Genomic DNA, 18,987 nt, shown 5'->3' on the forward strand with positions numbered 1-18,987 from the left:
TTACTTCTGAAAGTCAACAACCATGTTTGTTTGTCTGACATTCAGAAGGAGGGGATTCCTCACCAGCAGCCTCACGTACTGGGGTCTACTGGTGAGGTAGTCCACGAGGACAGCTGATGGTCCGCTCCCTGCATCTTCTCCCTTAGCACTGAGGGCTGGATTGTATTGAAGGCACTGGAGAAATCAAAGAACATCTCACAGTGCGCCTGTGCTCTCCAGATGAGAGAAGCCCGATGCAGCAGGTAGGTGACGGCGTCATCCACCCCGATGTTTGGCTGCTAGGCTGCAGCGGGTCTAGATCTCTCCTGACTAATGGGTGAAGGTGGTGTAGTATGATCCTCTCCATGGTCTTCATCAGATGTGAAGTCAGGGCAAAGGGTCTGAAGTGGTTTGAAGGCACTGTAGAAATAAAAAACATGATTCTTACAATGCCACCTTCCACCTGAGAGTGAGAATGCTGGAACAACAGGTAGATGAAAGTATCATCCACCCCCACAAAAGACTGGTGAGTAAACTGAGGAGGTTTCACCTGCAGGCTAAACTGGGCAAGAACCGCTCCAAGCACCTTCATGACATGAGAACCAGTCTGGTCTGTCTTTCTTTAGTGTTGGAACTAAACATGATGTCTTCCATAGTTCAACAACTTCTGCTGCAGGAGTCTCAGGTTGAAGAGACGCTGAAGGATGAAGGCTGGGCCTCAGAGATCTCAGGACCCTGGGACTGATGCGATCAGGGCTTGCAGCATTGTTGTGTCTCCCCGTGGCTCTGTCACCTGTGTGTGCTCACAGAAGGTCCAGAGTTGTGTTGTTTTACAGTCCACATACTGCTGGATAGTTGGCAGAGTCACTGGAAGTGCATGCTGTGAGCGACTGGTGGGCCCGAGCAGAGCAAGGAGTGATCGCTGATCCTAAAGGCTGATTGTGTTCATCTGGAAGCTTCCAGAGGGAGAAACGTTTCATCATCATCAGCTGACGTCTTCAGTCTCAGCTGACTGCAGGTTTCAATCTTATAAACAGCACATTTGCACGATGACTGAAACCAGCCACTGAAGGACCAATGGGCTGGGAGGTCAGTTTGTTGATCATTAATAGGCAAACAGTCATGATCACTGATTAACAACACTGATCAATGATCAATGGCCATGAGCACCATCCTCCTGGCTCTTAACAGCGTGCACTACATTACTCTGTCTGTGTCGGGGGACCCGATCCTTGGGGTGGACCAGTTTTTGGCCACAGAGATGCTGCGTTTAAAGAAAGTGTGTCTTAACTGTCCCGATACTCCCGACACATTAGGCATCAGTAAAGGTTTTCTCAGTATTCAGACCTTAAATACTGATCTGTGTGCGTAGGTTTACACGTCAGCTTAATGTGCCCCATTACTGATGGAGCGATAGCAGAGTTCACTGGGAACAGCAGAACTGTGAAAAACTTCAAAGATAAAAACATAAACCGTGACAAGCAGCAACGCGCCTCATTCGCCCATTCAATAACTTTTTACTGTGCTTGGTTTCTAACATTCACTCTGATTGATGCGTCAGAGAACAACATGAGGTTAATACGTTGGCTTGCAGACTGGAGCAGCCAGGGATCAAAACACCAACCTTCCAGTTAGCAGACCTGCTGTGCCCGTAGAGCTGCAGCCACCCCACCTGCACAGAGGTGAGGTGCAGCAGGCGGTGCACTGTTGAGGACAGCTTCACGCCTTCATTTGCATCCAATCAAAGTTTCAGGTCATCGATCGTGACTGTGACCTGCTTACTGGACATCTCAAAGCCTGGAGCTGCCTGTAGTAGAAGTAGTAATCCTTACATGTATAAAGTCTGCTGCATGGAGACAAAAACTAGTCTCAGGCCCAAATATTCATATTAGCCATAAAATGCTGGATTTATTGTCATTTGCACTAAATCTCCACTGTTTGAATACCCAGAGGATGGAGCGTGGAGCGTGTGCTGGTTTGAATACATTTATCCAACTTGACCATTGTTGGAGTCAAATGTTAAATGTTGTCATTGTGTTACTTAAATGTGTAAGTCTTGGTTCAGACTGTGTGATCAAAGACATCCTTTTGTTTCTACTGACCTCCGCAGCCTGTTGACTGGTGGGGAGGCTGTAGTGTTTATTATAGGCTCATCCTATGTGAGATCTGAACTCTTCAGCAGCATTTTTAATTTCTCTTTGATATTCGGGCTGATTGTGACCTGGTGAATGTAAAAACAAAGAATTATCCGATTTATTTATTTATTTATTTATTTTTACCTGATTTTGGTTTCTGAGAAAAACGAGAGCCACATATGAGGACGTGTTTAGAATTTCAATAGCACAGCAGCAGTGTAACGTCCTCGTCAGTGGATATCAGGCCCTTGTAGAGCAGAATTTAGTATTTTGGTCTAAATAACCCAAAATGTGACGTCCACAGGTCCTAGGAGGTTAGTAAACTTCCTGCCTTCATGACCCTTTTGTGGGCAGCAGGTCATGCATACATACACACAGTACCTTATCTTTTATAACCATAGGGGGGGTTTACAATGGGTGGTGCTGTGTGTACTGTAACTGTTTTCAATAAAAGGCGGCAAGCGGAGGCTGGTTCATCAAAGTGGTCTGACCGAGGGCAGAAAGGCTGCTCTCCCTCGCTGCTCGTCTTGCTTCCTTGTCGTTAATGTGAATAAGTCTCTAAAGCAGCGGCCTGTGGAAGCACAGACCCAACAACAGTTAATATGCCATAAAACAGCTTGATTCTCATATTGGGTCAAATGGCAGATATTGTCCAGCTAAGAGTCCTCTAGTCTTTCATGTTTTCACCATCTAAACCTAATAATGTGTTGGTAGATGCTACCATTACTATTTTATCTGTTTGTGCTTATAGCATGGAGTTTAGCTGCTAACTGTCAGAACTCCTGTGGGCCTCCATGATTCACAGAGCTGTAAATAAAGGGTCCATTGGAAATGTTATAACTTAGCTTTTCTTCAGGCCAACAGCAGTGAGCTCTCTGGACTGACGCGGTGTTACCTGTCAGCCTGTTCTTCCCCTCGCTGCGCTCACTACCTGTGGTGTGGTTTTTTTAACCACCAAATCCCAGTTTATGCTGGAACAAAGTGCGAGTGAGTCTGTCCCTCTATAATCCAAGTGCTCATTAAGCAGCACTGATCGAGTCCCAACAACATCCCCACAGCAGCAGGAAAACATGGAGGCCAAATGGTAAGCCATCATCTTTATTATGAAACAATATTGGGACCAGATCAAATAGCTGTTACATGGTGTCGTTTGGCCGCTGCAGTCCCTTTCCATGTCCCGGCACATCCCTGGACGGCCAGCCCTCTCCCAGCTGCCTTCTAGGTTACTGTTTCTCGGACGATCTCCAGGAGCTGATCCAAGCTTCGAGCCTAGTGTCTCCTTCCCCAGCGTGATAAGTTAGGCCCCTCTCAGCTGGGACTGTGTGAGTATGTCTCAGTGTACTACAGGTTCCTGGTTCTAAACATGGTTATACTGGGCACCCAGCAGGAGGAGAGGGGACATGCATGGAAATTCAAATCAATCCAACACATTCTTGCAGATTTTATACACAAGTGTCAATCAAAAAAAAAAGACGTTTGGGAGCCAATGGCTGTTGAGGAGGGCGGGTGAATGGCTAACCATCTGTGATGCAGAAGTTTTCAGCTGCATGTTTTTAGTGTTTGAAAATCTTTAACACTCGGAAGTCGTCTCTGGCATTTCTACAATAACTCGATTCATGTACGGCCTAACGTGTTCAACTGTTACAGACTCTGGGGGAGGAGATGTGAGATGTTCCACAGAGCACGGTGCATTTCTACAGCCAGACATCGGCCTCGGGTCGGAGCTACGGCAACTCTCATTTCACTACATGTGTTTCAGCTTAAAATGTTACACAAGATGGGCCAAATGAAAACCAACAAAACCAAAAACAAACACACTCGTCTTCTGCTTTTCAAAATAAAAGAATCAAATATTTATGACAAATCGTGTCTAAGTGAGACCCATTTAAAACAGGAGCTGTTTCTACTGAGGAAAAGCCAAAAAAGCCCAAAGAAAATTAACACATGTTCCCTTAGCATTTCTTTTTTCCATTTTTCACTTTAAGAAAGAGTAGAAAGTTAGAAATGGTCTGGAGATCTACGGCGACGAGGAGGAGAGAGAAAGCGGTCTGATCCACAGAGAGTCCTGCTTGGCTGTCGCTGCCTGGCCTCAGCGGGGCAGCTCCGGGGCCGTTTAAAGGAGCGCTATGTGAAACGGGGGGGCCGAGGAGGTGGCGAGCTGCTGGTGGGGGACGGAGCGGGGAGGGCAGAGGAAGATCAGTATTTGGTCAGACACGTGAAACAGAAGGGGGCTGGGGAGGGAGGCAGACAGAGGGCTACGCGCTCGTGACGTGATCAGTCCATTGGCCGCTTTTCTCCGTGTTTCTTTGTAAATTCTTCTGCGTTCTTCAAGAATTTTTTACGGTCTTTTGAGTATTCTTCTGCTAGGTCGGCCCTCAGGGGATGCTCGGGCTGGGGGTCGTTCACCAGCGCGATGAGGGACTGAATTACTGAAAGACAGGAAGGAGATCGAGTCAGACACAAGATGCTTCCTGACAGACCACAGAGGCTGCAGCGGACTGTCACAGCTTTTCACAACTATCATCATGCAAAGAAATAGAAAACATTTCTAAAAAGTAATAAAAATTAAACAGTCTGCAGTTTGTGTACTTAGACTTTAGAGTCAGAGTGAAGTCACGAGTTTGTGTCGTGAGAAAGTCCAACCTCCTCTTTGTCAGTCTCACATCATGCAAACATGACTGTAGGTAACACACACACACACACACACACACACACACACACACACGGCGTAACTCGGCTCATAACCGTAGCACGTCGCAGCAGTGTGGTCACGTGATAGAGCGGCTGTATTTGTAGCGTCGCTACCAAACCTGCATTTCATCTTCGAGGAAGTTTTCCCAGAGAGAAGTAAAGCAAGTGTGTAAGTTCATCTCTGAATGTTTGTAAAGCATTCCCACGTTAAGCTTAACAACCGATATATGGAGCGACTGCCTCTCTCTCTCTCTCTCCTGCTGCTGCTTCAATCATAAACTGATCAATGATCAGCTGATCGTCTCTCTTCTTTGTTTTTGTCTCACTTTGCACCAGAAAGAGGAAACCAGCGGCTGAACAACAGCAGCACGTTTAAGCTTGATCAGCTGTTGTAAGAATTTATTTAATATTATTTCTACACCAGGATCTTTTTCTACAGCTGACGTAACTGTGCAGGGGCGGAGCTAGCAAAGTTTAGCCAGGGGGGCCGATAGGGCATGAACAGGGAAAAGGGGGCACAAAGACATACTTTTCTTTCTTATTCTCATTTAAAATGTCGAGCTTTTAATAAATAATTATCTGAATCTTACAACCAAAGTTTTAATCTGATGTAAAATGTATAGAAGTCCATTACTGTATATAGTAACTGTTAAGTCTAATATAGTAAGCTATAGTACTTTTTCCATCTGTGCAGTTCTGTTGAAGAAAGATGTTGAATCTTTTTTTATTATTGAAAGATAATTTCTGTGCTTTTTTTTTTTTTTCACACTGCATCAAATTAAAGTTGATTACATTGATTAAGCATCATGAGGTGGAGGTGGGGGGTGGTTCCCTATTTTTTTTTTTTTTTTTTTGCTGGGAGTTTGCAACCCTATTAGTTAGGTTGCTTAATATTTCTGCTAAGTGCTCTTTAAAATACCAGAATAGGGAGGATGGAGCAGGTTTAAGTTTATTAGATTGATCAGTTTTGCTGAACTATGAAATATTTTGAGTGCAGTGTGTTTTTTGCATACAGGTTTAACAGAATAGCTTTAGTGTTGTTGTTTATTTAAACTTGAGTATAAACTTATACAAAATGCAGCAAGATATAAAAAAAAACCCAAAAAAAACAAAACAGTTTTATTGATTAAAAAACACTATATCGGATTCATATCGGTATCAGACATAAAAAAGTGGTATCGTGCATCTCTAGTGCACAGTAGAGGTTAGCCCCCATTTCAGCTGCGTGGTTGCATGTCTGGTGTTTGTTGAGGACAGAGATGCTCTTCCACGTCAGCAGACTGAAGCTCAGCTTATTGGGAAACATTTAAACTATTGAATTAAAACTGTGAGATTAAAGATTAACCAGTGAGATGAAACCCTGCAGTGTGACGTATGTAACGATGTGTTTGACTGTTAAACAGTAGAAACCATTATAACCTGATCTCCAGGGTGAAGCGACTGTACGGCACATCTTTAAGGACTTTAAAAAAAAGAAAGAATTGGATGCACAATTTTAAATCCGTCTGTCAACTCAAAAGTCTGATCTGACTTTTCTCCACGCGGGCAGCTGCAGGTTAACGTGTCCTCTCCTAAACCTCAGCAAAGTGCAAACACATCCAAATAACTTGCACTTATGTCCAACTGTTGAAACTGCTGATCCCAGAATCTGCAGTCATGTAGAAATGTCTGCACTGAGCTCCTGGGATGGTCTTAAACCCCCAACATTAACCCTACTGAAGAGTTTAGACTGAGGTTAGGGTTACAGAGATGGCTCCATGACACCAAACCAACTGATATGAACTCTGTGCCCAGAACGGTGCTCAAATATCCTGCCAGAACTATGCTAAAGGCCAAACCCCACTCACTGAGGGGCAGCTTGCTTTCAATCGTAGTGCTGGTTACTTTTGACCCTGTGTGGATCAGACAAAATCAATCCAAACTTGTTTTTAAAGTGGTTAAACTCACTGTACAGTCATTCCACCCTGAGAGAAACCGCTTCAAAGAAATCATTAAAGGACCCAAATTATGACATTTATACCCACGAGCACTGTGGGAAACTCTGACCACACATCTCCACTCTGTTTCCATGACAACTGAGTACCATCCAATGATGATGGTTGTTACAGCAAGGTGGCCCAAACAATGGAGCAGACTGATTATAGCTGCACCTGCACCCATCGTTGGACCACAGTGTTGGTTTATGTGCAGCTGTTTCCCTCCATGTTTCAAACACTGGTGGGGTTGATTGTTGTGATAAGTCTGCTGACGTCACACTTTCTGCCCGACTCGCTTGAAACCGTCACCAGGTACTAAAAGCTGTCCGACAGCAGGTCCTACCACCTGAGGGAGAACTCTGAAAACTGACTCGGTGCTGAGTTCATTCTTGTTTTTCACGTACACTTTGTGATAAACTCTGCAGGTTTCTGTTTGTTTCTTTCAAACTGAAATAACACTCAATGTTTAAGATTTAGGGAATAAATGTTCCCTAAACCGTGAGGAGCAGTTATCTCTGCGTCTCCTGCGTCGAACAAACAGGTTAGCAGCTGTAGCAGCGATATAAAAACACACAGCCGTCTAAACGATGTGACGCTTTACTGAGTCACAGAATCGTCAGAGCTTCCTGTTACTACAGCTGTGCTGTTCAATAAATACAAAACATATTAAACACTGTGTTTGGATCACACAACCATGCGTCACACGGAGCTCTGTGTGAAAATGCTCTGAGACCGACAGACGGACAGAAGGTTTTGGAAAATGTCAAAGTTACTGAAACAGGACAACGTTTTATTTTGGACACGGACTTTTTTCCTGCAATCATCACGTCAGACAGAAATGATGTGCAGTTGTCCAGCTCGCTCATGTCGAGCAGCCCTGTGTAAGACTTCAGCACCAACCTTGGTCAGTTTTGGTGGCAGGCTTCCAGTTCTCTGCACTGATCACAGGCAAGCACACCTGGCCCTTCTCATCGATGTTGGGGTGGTAGATCTTTGTCTTGAATGTGATCTTGGGAGGCTTGAAAGGGTACTCGGTGGGGAAAATGATTTCAATCCTGAATGCACCTTTGTCATACGGAGGGTTGTCCTGAAAGGGAACCAATAAGGTTAGTAAGGGGAACCTCGGGCCTTCGTATCTCAGAGGAGCCAAAGGAGGAACAGCAGCTTACAGGAACAATCAGCCCTTGCCATGCCAATAAGTTTGATTCCTCAACTTGAATGTTTCTGAAGTTTTTCATTCCAGACTTGCGAATCTCATCAAGTTCCTGTAAGAACAAGCACACAGTTGATATTAGAAAGGTTATTACAGTCAATACAACATGTATGGTTTTACAGAGTTCGTCCTCTGCAGTGGAAGGATGCACCACCCAAATGACCCCACCAGTTTAGGACAGCGTAGCAGGAAGACGCAGCCTCGTCTCTGTTTCAGCCTCCAAACTACACACCAGGTTTTAAACTGCGCTGAAATTATTTACAGCACGTTCTCTCCTGAATGTGGATGTGAAGTCTAAGCAGGAAGTGAGAGTAAAGAAACAACAAGCGGATGTTGGTTCCTGTTATCCACCTCAGAGGCCCCCAGTACTAAACAGCACCTCCAGTGTTTTCAGGTAAAGAAAATTATATTAAGCTGATATACAATGAAACATGTCGATTAAAACAAATGACAAACCAACTGCAACAAACATCTCAGCTTTGTAGAGAAGTGTTGTTGTATATCGTAGATGTGAGGATGTGTTCAGCTCCATGTTTTATTCACAGTATGTGTCCAGTGACTGTTAAGCTCTAAACTGCTTTGAACTATTTTATTGCATAAAGTAGCAGCGTTGCACTTCATCTTGTCCTTATTCATCAAATGCTAAACAAACTCAAGCCTTCCAGCCAACAGCAGCGTTTCTCTTTCATTTCAGCAGCAGCCAACAGTGAAAGTGAAAGTGAACTACACCTGCATCCAGCAGCACCACAGTGAACCTAGTTTTCCATCAGGTTACTGGTTCTGTCACCAGTTTGACTTACGTTAGATTACGTTAGCTATTAGCTGAAACCCCCTGAGTTAACTTAAAGCAGCCTCGTGGTTCCATCTGTGGCAGCTCGACGGTGTAAATGCGTCGAACACGTTTTTAGGGTAAAGTGATTGTGATTAATAAACAGCGTATGACCCGTTTATGGTCCAACAGCACCGACGTTTGTTTCACATGAATGAGATCCTGTTAACGTTAATCTGCATGTTCGCAGTGAAAAACTCCACCTGCACCAGTGAGCCGGGTACAGGCCAGCTCTGCTGCCCGTGCTTCCAGCTTTGTTACTCCGGGTAAACTTCAAACACACAGCCTCCTGTAACCCCTCATTCAGCGCAGTGTACGTTTAAAGGCGGAAACGATAATCACGGGGAAACAAACGTAGGTTAACGCAGACCTTACGCAATATGCTACGACCACTACACAAAACGAAAGTAGCATTTCGTGTGTGTCGCCTTCAGGCCGCATTACTGGACGTGTAACGCTGCGCTGTAGTTCACACCCACTTCCTAATGGCGAACTTCAAAGTCTGATTAAGTTGAAGTGAAGCTAGCTGAGACCTGCGGATAGCAACTTAGCTGATTAGCAAACGTCTTATGCCGTGGAAATTGACACGATCTCGGGCTGCCCACTGCCGGATTGACTCCCTCGGTCACACAACTCAACAGTTTCTGACGTTCAAACTGTAGATAAGAGACTTGAACGAGGTTTTCGGCAGCCCCGGGCAGGATCCCCGTAGATCCTCCGGCCTGATTTGGGACTGCTTAGTTGCCTAACGTTAATATTTGGTCGGCTAGGTGGTCGGTGCTGACCTCTTGTTTCTGTTGAGCCTACAGCTACAGCTGGACACTGACGGTCACTTAATGCAAATATACTCTGTAACGTGAACACGAGCCGAAGGACGGACGCTTCCGCTAACCGTCAACGCGTCCTTAAACATTAGAAACGATCAAAAAGAACGGCAACGACGGATTTACCTTGGCCAGCCTCCTGCTCGCCGCCATCTTGAAACTACTGTGTGTTCCCAGAATTCACCGCGCTGGGAATATGGGTCTGTTCCTGCGCTGAGGCTGATCAGCTTGGACATCCGCCTGTTTGTGAACATGCCGACACGTCCACGCCAGGAAGCGACGTGTTTAAATGCGGAATATCTGTAATTATATATGTTACAAACATGTTGGGCTGTGAGCCGCGGGGGGAGTCTGAGCCTGAACCCAGCTGTGACTGCTTCCGCTTTATTTGTTAGTATTAATGCAGGTGTTCGCCTGAAAACGCACGATGAGTTACACCTGTATGAGTCAGCTTGTTTAACCCTCAGCTCTGCCGTCAGTCTGTTGTGATTGGCTCGTGCGACAGTCATGGCAGAGAGCAAAAAGGTTCCACGTGCTTGTGCAATACTTTCACCAATAAAGTTTTATTTGAGTTCATGTTTCTACTTTAATATCACGTGCAAATCCATGTTCTCCCTGCACTTTCGTTCTAAAGCGTATGAACATCTGTGAATCTGTCCATCAGCACTGCAAACAAGTACAGAGCACGTTTCTGATGTAACCCCCCCACCCTGAGCCGTCTGTCACTCCTGCTGCACACATGTATGTGCTGCACCACCCTGCTGTACAATGACCATCGTCTCTCAGTATAGGATGATGTAGCTCTGCAGGTCATCCTTGTACCTGAACATTGAAAAGCAGTAGTCCACCTTCAGTTTGAATATTCAGACTGCATCGTCGCACCTCATTTATAAACACTGTGTTATTAGAAATGATTAATTAACTTTAGTCTGATGGCATTTATGTGGCTGTAAATTCTGTTTCACTGTTCCACTTTGCTGTGACAGCACTGAGAGAGCAGGACAGAGAGGCTGAGAAAGACAGAGCTAAGAACAGGGCAAGATCTGACACGTAGTGAAAGATAATACACACCAGGTAAGCTTCTGTTTCACTCATGATGATTTTATAGAACTAATCGGTGTGTGTGGACCACAAACCTGCTCTTATAACAATATGTTGATCGTCTGCAGTGGCGCAGCGTGTGGAGTGATCGTGGCGACCCAAACACAGACGACCAGACGCAAAACTAGATTTTGACAAATGTGTGTCGTTCATTATGGCCGATAACAAAACATTAACCAAAAGACAAACTCCTTTCTTTCCCTAAACTGGGAAAACTACAGACATGAAACCGAACAGTCAGAAATACCTGAACACTTGCATCAACATAGGACTGAGGACGACAGGAAGAAGAGTGTCTGCAAACGTGCACGTTAGGTGGAAAATCATCAAAGATTTCTTTATTATTTGGTCAACAGGTTGAAACGATGCTGTGATTCTCTTCTTACTGCTTTGCTGTAAGCTTACTGAGAAGTCCACTGCTCCCTCTCAGACATCTCCATACCTCCACAGGTATGTCACCTGGACCAGCTGCCTTTCCACTCCTCATCCTCTTCATAGCTTCCCTTCCCTCCTCCTTCCTAAGTCACTTCCTGACTCACCCACTGTCCTCCCTCGGTGCTCCTCAATCTCTCGTTTTCTGCACACTCCCATCACCTGTGAGCACATCTCCATTCCTGTCCCTGATCATCTCCAGCTGCTGCACATCCTTTCCAGCTCCATCTGTCAGCATGTAGCCACTCAGCACTGTTCTTTCCCCCCTTCACATACAACTCACTATAAGGCTTTTCCTTTGCCACGTCTTTCCTGTACGCCAAGTTTCCCAGTACTCCTGTCTGTATTTTGCACCTCCGGTCCCACTTTTTATTTGCCAATCTTTTTGGTAATCTCCTTTTAATATTTTCCTGCACTTCCTCATCCCTCCACCAAGTCTCTTTGTCCTCTTTCCTCTGTAGGACACACCCATCACCTTCATGACAGGTTCCTTCAGCAGCTGTACTGTTCCGGTATGTTTGCTGCCAGCCTGTCTCAACCTCTCCCTGAAATCTGTGCAGCATCCTTTATTCTTCATTTCCTACCATTGCATCCTTGCCTCTGCCCTCACTCGCTTCCTCTTGATTTCCAAAGTCGTGTCTGTCACGAGCTGTCACTCGTTACTCTACGCCCCGCCCTTGATACACGCCCACAACACAAAATCGTGGCCAAAAGATCTGAAACTGATGAAAAAGAAGAAGAAAAAATTGCAGCTGTAAAAAACAACAACAGAAAACAGACTCACACAAAGGATACTTCATTCAAAATAATTCATCTGTTTGTTTGTTTTACTTTTTAAATGTCAACAGATGGAAATCACTTTTCCAGATGAATAAAGCTTTTGATCCTAATTTAGTTCCATAGCAATGCGCCACATTTGACACGGCAGCAATACCCACGGCAGGCTGTAGCCAGTCTGTCCCCGGGGCCCATAGTGGGACCCATATCAGCTCTGTGGTACATCCGGCTTCGGTGGCCTTAAAGAGCTCGGTCTCACTCTCTAATCTATATAAATTAGCGAGGATTTGACACGTGCTGTGGGACCAGTTCCTAACACATGTTAAACAACAGCAGTTTTCAGACTCTTGCTTGTCGTGACACGGCTTCACTGTGAGTTTCCTTGTAGCTGCTGTAAAGTGAACCGCACTGTTATGGTGTTATTTTTGTGCCACTATTCTGAGCGCACGTAAAAAAAAGTTTGCAGGTGCAAGAATTGTATTTTGAGGAGAAATTTATTTCGAGTGAAGAAAAGCTGAATTTGAGTCAACAAAATTTATTCCTGCGTGCAAAAACTGCATTTCAGTGTTTGCTATTATCCACACACACACACACACACACACACACACACACACACACACAACAGCAGCCCCTCTCGCTCAATTTTTGCATTTGCGCTCGCTCGCAATGTTTTTCTCGCGCTCTCAACATTTCTGCCCGTGCGCGCTCAACTCTTTCTCTACACCGTTATATTTGTGCCACAAAAACAGCCAATCACAGACTTGGATGCAAAAAAATCTGATTGGCTGTTTTGGTCTCCAATCAGCTCGAAATGACGAAATGCAATATCCCAGAATGCATTTCGTCCAAAACTCAAACGAGGCAGTGGCGGAGGAGCACAGAGTGGCAGAGTTTGAAATATTACTCTGTCTGGGTCACAAAATAAACTTTAAAGATATTTTCATGCGAGAATGGTGCTGAGTAAACTTCAAATACCTGCTCGATTCATCAAGACATCACATATTTGTATAAGTGCTCTAACGTTTTCGGAGATGCCTGGCACAAAAATAACGCCATACACTGTAGCTTCACCTGGAAGTGATCACACTGACCGGAACAACAAGATGGCGAGGACTGTGGTGCTTCGGGTAGGCGAAAACAAAACACAACCTGTCGCTCGCGTTGACGCTGAAGCTTGTAACGAAGAAAGCAGCTGATGTGTGTTTGTGTGAGTGATGGGCGAGGTGGGCGCCCACAGGCAGGGATGAGCGTAGTCACGGGAATCGTGGACGTTTCACTATGTAGCCCTGATGCTAACACAGGCTAGCCAGTCTCTGCTAGCTCCCAACAAACCGCTGTTATTATAAGTTAATGCGCCTAAAGCTCGCACACTGTCTTGATGTACTACGTGTTGTATGTGGCAGACATGAGTGTGAGGTATGGTGTAAGAAACATAATAAATAGTTTCCGTGGGGATCTTAAACCAAACTGCTAATCGAAAAAACTACATACACCCGATTAGCCAAAAGTTATCGCGAGGCTGTGAGTTAAACACGATGTATACAAACACGTTAAAACATCCGGGTTTTCATTTTATTAGTAACGAGATTACAGAAACTTTGCTTTCATGTCGTGTTAAATATTCCTGATCCAGGGCTCGCTCACCGCGTCTGTATCGTCACACTGTCGTGGGTTCACTCACCGTGGACGTGACACTGAAACAAGACCCTGGATAAAGGACAAACTAAGCTGGGCACTTGGCCGTGCTGTTGTGTGTATGTTGTGTTGCCGTGGGTATGTTGTGTGTTCGTCTTCAGTTCTGAGAAACTAGAATCAGTTGTGTTTGTTCAGCGGATGAAATCAGGTTTCTCCGTCTGTCACTTTCATTCAAACAAACATTTAAACTCGCTTTTGAAAGTTCAAATGGATTCATTAAAAACACAATGAAATACACGATTGAAGTACTTTTCTTACGCTCTAGTTTTCAGTTCAAACATATAATAAATCCACATTGTAATAATAAACTTTGACATTTGATCTTTTTCAACTGCAAATTAAATCATCAAAGTTAAACTTCATCAAATCTGTTTAATTCAGTCAGATAGTTCTGTTTTGTCAAACACACCAACACTGTATCTGTCATAAATGTTGCCATCGACAGTTTGAAATGACATGCAGTTTATTCCTGATGATACAGCAGCTGTGATAAATCACTACAACATGTTGTTGTCACGTAGAGACAAATTCATATGAAGATATTACTGCTTATTATTGCTGTGAAGCCTTCTTCTTATAACCAGAGCAGCTGCTCAGTCGAATCCTCTTGAGTTGTCCTTGTTGATAAAGACTCATTCTTTGGAAATCTGCCTGCATTTATAAATTAGACCTTTTAACTAGTCAGTCTAAGCAGCTGTGTCCAGAAAGGTTGCCTCTGGTGAGATGGGCCTTCTCGTTTAGTAGTCAAAGTCAGCTTTATTGTCAAAGATCATATGTACAGTCGTACACAGGAATTTGGAGTTGCAATGCTCCCCCAGTGTACACTAAAAATACAAAGATAGAGAAGGAAATAAAAATAAAATAAAAAGTTTTATGTACAACACAATACAACACTACACAATTATTTAAACAGCAGTGTCCAACACAATCATAGTGATTGTGGGCAAGTTTGTGTGCAGTGGGAGTGGGGCAGTCAATGAAAGGGTGATGGTGGTGGGTCAGTTTGTATGTTTGGGGGGTGGGGGGGGGGGGGGGGCGCGCAGAGGGAAGAGGTGCATGCAGGTCTGGAGATCATGTGTGAGAGCAGGGAGTGAATTCAGCATCCGATTGACCTGTGGCGTGCCTGTATCGATAGAGTTAGGATTAGTGTTGCCACACAAAATATCACGTGACCTTACTTAAAGAAAAATGGAAGACCTACAGAATGAAGCGACGTAGGATTTTCATTTAGTACCTTAAGTGTATCTACTCTTCTTCTAATGAGTTCCAACCTCGGTGACCTCGACCTAAAGGTCAGAGTACGTTTTCTGGGAATCTTGGGAATGTGATAAGTTGAGGACGAGATGATGTAGGATGTTTTAAAGTTGATACCATAGAGTTGATGGACACTGATGGATTCCAGTAGTTTTTGTAAGAATGTGTTTTAAGCGGGAGATTAGATGAAGGATGATCAGCATGTTTAACGAACAGAAAAAAGACAATTACTGTGTGGATGTCACCTGCCTCTAGGGTTGGGAAACGAGGATTCCTTGGAATCGTTAGTCTGTCTGCCTACAGATCCCAGATATCAGTTCTTGCACCTCGCTACGATCAGCTGATTTCAGTTTGTGGAGGAGGAACACAGCAGCGCAGTCCGCAGCGTGGACATGACTTTTATTTTTATTGCACAAAAGGATGAGAGCGTGATGGTGAAGTGAGACTGCTCCAGGACAGAATCACACTGCTAACACAACTTCAGCTCTTTACAAGCACCTGCACAGACAACATGCTAATGCTAAGCTAACGCTAAGCTAACCAAGATCCCAGAGTGACGTTAAAGCTGAGTAAATGCTGACCCCAGACCAGCACCGTGACAAAGTGAGCTGCTGCTGAACTTGAACAGGCAGCAAACTGATGAGCAGTCAGGCTGTAGGTTTCTACCTGTTGATGTTTCTACAGTAGAATCACTTTGAAGTGTCTTCGTGCTGGTTTCATTATGAAATGGGCGATATGGCCTGAAATCCATATCGCGATATAATTTGAAGCATGTGCGGTAACGATATATATCACGATATATTCTTTTCTTCTGTATAACGTATTTTCCACACTATAAGGCACACTTAAAATCCTTTAATTTTCTCAAAAATCGAAACTCGAACCGATTTTGGCTGCAGAAATCTGTTAAAAAATGTTTTAGTACAGCTTTGGTAAGCCGCACTGCTTGATGGATTGTCAGAGCATTACGGCTGCCGTAGTGAGGAGCTTCACGGAGTAATCTGGGTCCAAAACTCCGTCCATTTCAGGTCCCAAAGTCAAGCAAACACTGAGAACATTAATGAATCAATGTTACGGACGTGGAGGAAGCAGTTTTTGGCTTTCCCCATATTTCAAAAGTGCTTCATCTCTTTGCTGTGACTGTCGCCCGCCATAATTTGCAGATGATAATGGTTGTAGCCGCTGCGATGCTTTCGACCAAAACAGGCGCAGCTTGATGACATCATCAACATGCGCTATCGCGATAGAGCGGTATAGTCAAAATCTATCGTTGGCCAAATTTATATCGTTTCTATTGCCCACTCCAAGTTTCATACATAAACACTCAGAGAAAGATCACGAGTGTCCTCATCAGGATCTGTGTTGGTGTGTGGGGCTGTAGCCTCAGGTTATCTTGTTAAATGGTGATTATGAGACAGTGTGTTTCAGCTTATTTTACAGAGTAACATGAAAGTAATGTTATGAGTAGTATATATCAGATTTGTTATATCCTCAGCTCCCGTCCCTCTGCTGTGGCAGAAATGTCCTGTTTTGTCTCTGCTTGATAACCATGTAAGCTGAAGCTTGCTGTGTGTTCCACACATGATGACATGTGACTAGTTTAGTGACACAAACGAACACTTTGTTCAGTAAAAACAAGCTGGTGTTGAACTTGTTGGGAAAATGTTTGAACCAGAGACACTGTGGAGTCCTCTCACAGCAGCCGGCTGTACGTCAGCTGATATGAATGAATTCACATTATGACGTTATTATTCCAGTCAAACCTTGAGGCAACAACATGTTGATATGTTGATAAAACACCTGCAGTTATAATATTGTAAAGTACTAATAAAAGTGCCTCTTTTGCTTTTTTATGCAACATTATTCTAAAATGTTACTGCACGCTCAGACCTACATCACACAGTTGTGCTTTTTTCACTCAGTGCATCAGTGTGACTGTAGAAAACTTTAATTTGTTTTTATTTTATGCTAATATTCAGTCATTTACCGTCGAGACTTGTTACTGGCTCAGTATCAGTCTGTCTCTGCTTACGTATGAAGTCTGTCTCCAACCATCACTGCTGCTTGTTCTCTGTTGATTGAAGGCTAACCATAGTAAATACACATTCATTTCTCTATGTTAAACAGGAGTAAGTTCTGTAAAGCAGCCGTGTGTCCCCACATCCACCATGAATCTCCAGCAGCCAGCCCCTCTCATCCCCCCCGTCCACCCTGATGTGCAGATGAAGCCTCTTCCCTTCTACGATGTGCTGGATGTTCTGATCAAACCTTCAAGTCTAGGTCTGCTTTCACTTTGTTTTCAACACTGAAAGTCAAATGTTTTATTGGATAATACGATAAGAAATGTCGGCTTTTACTCGTGTAAACTGAGCCCAGTGTAGAGCACAGATAAACCATTGCAGGGTGTCAGACTTCCTGTTCCATGACCTCTTCACAGCAGGTGGATGAACTGCGTCATTTCCTGTGAATTAGAAGCTTTCTCGAGCTTCTCCAGTGTTAGTGCTGCTCGTGGTCAGTTAGGTTACATCGAGGGTAGCAGGGATGATGTTTGGCGCCCTCACGCTCACCGCGCCGCTTAGTTTGACATCACATCATGTGTCACAAGACACAAACTTGTGGTGTGTCGTTTAGAAGGTAGGCTGATAATTCTTAGATCAGTTCACTGAATTTAACCTTCATACCAACTTTAAACCGTCTGATATAAAGACAGTGCAGAGGATGGAAATCAGCCAGGACGGCTCAGGAAACATCTGCTCACATCTGGTTGAATTCAGGTGTGTACATCCACCAAGAGCAGCAGGTCAGCTGATCACACCCTGAACACTAAGGAAATCTACTGTAGTATTGTTACACGCTGACGCCCACCTCAAACCCTGACTGTACTCTTTGAGCTGTTTAGGTGTGGCGTCACCTCTACAACAGGAAATAGAGCTCGTTTAAAATAATCCTCCTTGTCTCTGCTCATGTTCGACTGATTCAAACTGACTACGTTCATTAGAATTCAGACTGAGATGTAACGTTTGCATTCCTGATATCATTTTACTGTTGCATGACATTCAGGTAGCTTTGCACAAGAACAGCTGGTAGAAACAGTACTTTATCAAGAGTACTTACTTATTACGAGTGTGCACTTCTGCTTAAGTAACTCGTGTCACCTCTGGGTATGAATGTGGTCAGACTGGATCTGTGTGTTGATCTGCATGCCTGCCTCAGGTGGCAGACTTCACCTACAGTTCAGAGAGGTATAGCAGTGCATCAGGTCTCCGGGTGTTCATCTCCACAGTGGGGTGTAATCCAGACCTTATCTACATGTTGCAAGAATGAGGGAAAAACCTTTGAACCTTTCAGTTTTGCGTTTCCTTCCGTACATATAAAGCACCTTGAGGCAGCTGTTGTTGTGTTCTGGCTCTTTATAAATAAAACTGAATTGAAGAGCAGTGCTGATGTGGGCTTTTAGTGTGAGACTCCTGTCGTTCAGGAGAATACTGCAGTGAGTATTTTATACCCGCAGTACTACTTTAAATGGTCCAAACTAGGGCGTTGAAGCACGTGCAGTAACGATATATATCACGATATATTCTTTTCTTCTGTATAACATGTTTTCCGCACTATAAGGACTTAAAATCCTTTAATTTTCTCAAAAATCGAGAGTGTGCCTTATGTATGAATTCTGGTTGTGCTTACTGACCTTGAACCGATTTTGGCAGAAATCTGTTAAAAAATGTTTTGATGAATTGTCAGAGCATTACGGCTGCCGTAGTGAGGAGCTTCACGGAGTAATCTGGGTCCAAAACTCCGTCAGCTTCAGGTCCCAAAGTCAAACGAACACTGAGAGTTAATAACGGTCTAAATTCTTTCATCTTTAATAAAATCATCAGCGTTGCTGCTTTACCAGGTGTAACAATTAAGTTTAACATCCAGGCATCCATGAAAACAGAATTTATTAAATTTAACGGAGTTAGAAGTTAACAGGAAGTTAGCTCGCTAGTTTCCACCTAAACATTTTTTTGAATTAGATTTTTGAAACTAATTCAAACGTACAGCTCTGCTACCACTTCCGACATAAATGAAGACAGAAAAC

At 44.0% G+C, this 18,987-nt stretch overlaps 2 protein-coding genes across 2 annotated transcripts in view; one reads left to right on the forward strand and one right to left on the reverse strand.

Annotated features, from left to right (window-relative positions):
- Window positions 1–3,196: 3,196 nt before the first annotated feature.
- On the reverse strand, window positions 3,197–9,883 carry ube2l3b (ubiquitin-conjugating enzyme E2L 3b). Its single transcript, XM_006802528.3, has 4 exons — window positions 9,774–9,883; window positions 7,951–8,046; window positions 7,682–7,868; window positions 3,197–4,543 (listed from the first exon to the last, which is right to left on the reverse strand). Exons 1-4 carry the CDS (start codon window positions 9,798–9,800, stop codon window positions 4,389–4,391), a joined length of 465 nt encoding a protein of 154 aa, XP_006802591.1. The 5' UTR covers window positions 9,801–9,883; the 3' UTR covers window positions 3,197–4,388.
- A 2,918-nt stretch (window positions 9,884–12,801) lies between these two features.
- Window positions 12,802–18,987, forward strand: part of pias2 (protein inhibitor of activated STAT, 2) — a 21,439-nt gene continuing 15,253 nt past the window's right edge. The window contains exons 1-2 of the mRNA XM_087848855.1: window positions 12,802–13,084; window positions 17,034–17,186. Coding sequence (XP_087704981.1) covers window positions 17,075–17,186 — 112 coding nt within the window. The 5' untranslated portion in view covers window positions 12,802–13,084; window positions 17,034–17,074. The remainder of the gene's footprint in view (window positions 13,085–17,033; window positions 17,187–18,987) is intronic.

This window comes from Neolamprologus brichardi, chromosome 12, assembly GCF_056152115.1.
Source record: "Neolamprologus brichardi isolate AB-2024 chromosome 12, ASM5615211v1, whole genome shotgun sequence".
Classification (NCBI taxonomy): domain Eukaryota; kingdom Metazoa; phylum Chordata; class Actinopteri; order Cichliformes; family Cichlidae; genus Neolamprologus; species Neolamprologus brichardi.

Bases quoted from the DNA above. Each gene is read 5' to 3' on its own strand.
- ube2l3b (XM_006802528.3), bottom strand. From the start codon at position 9,800: ATGGCGGCGAGCAGGAGGCTGGCCAAG. The intron at 8,047-9,773 runs GTAAATCCGTCG...TTGTTCTTACAG, and splicing joins CGAGCAGGAGGCTGGCCAAG to GAACTTGATGAGATTCGCAA. The intron at 4,544-7,681 runs GTTGGTGCTGAA...CCTGTCTTTCAG, and splicing joins TGCCACCAAAACTGACCAAG to TAATTCAGTCCCTCATCGCG.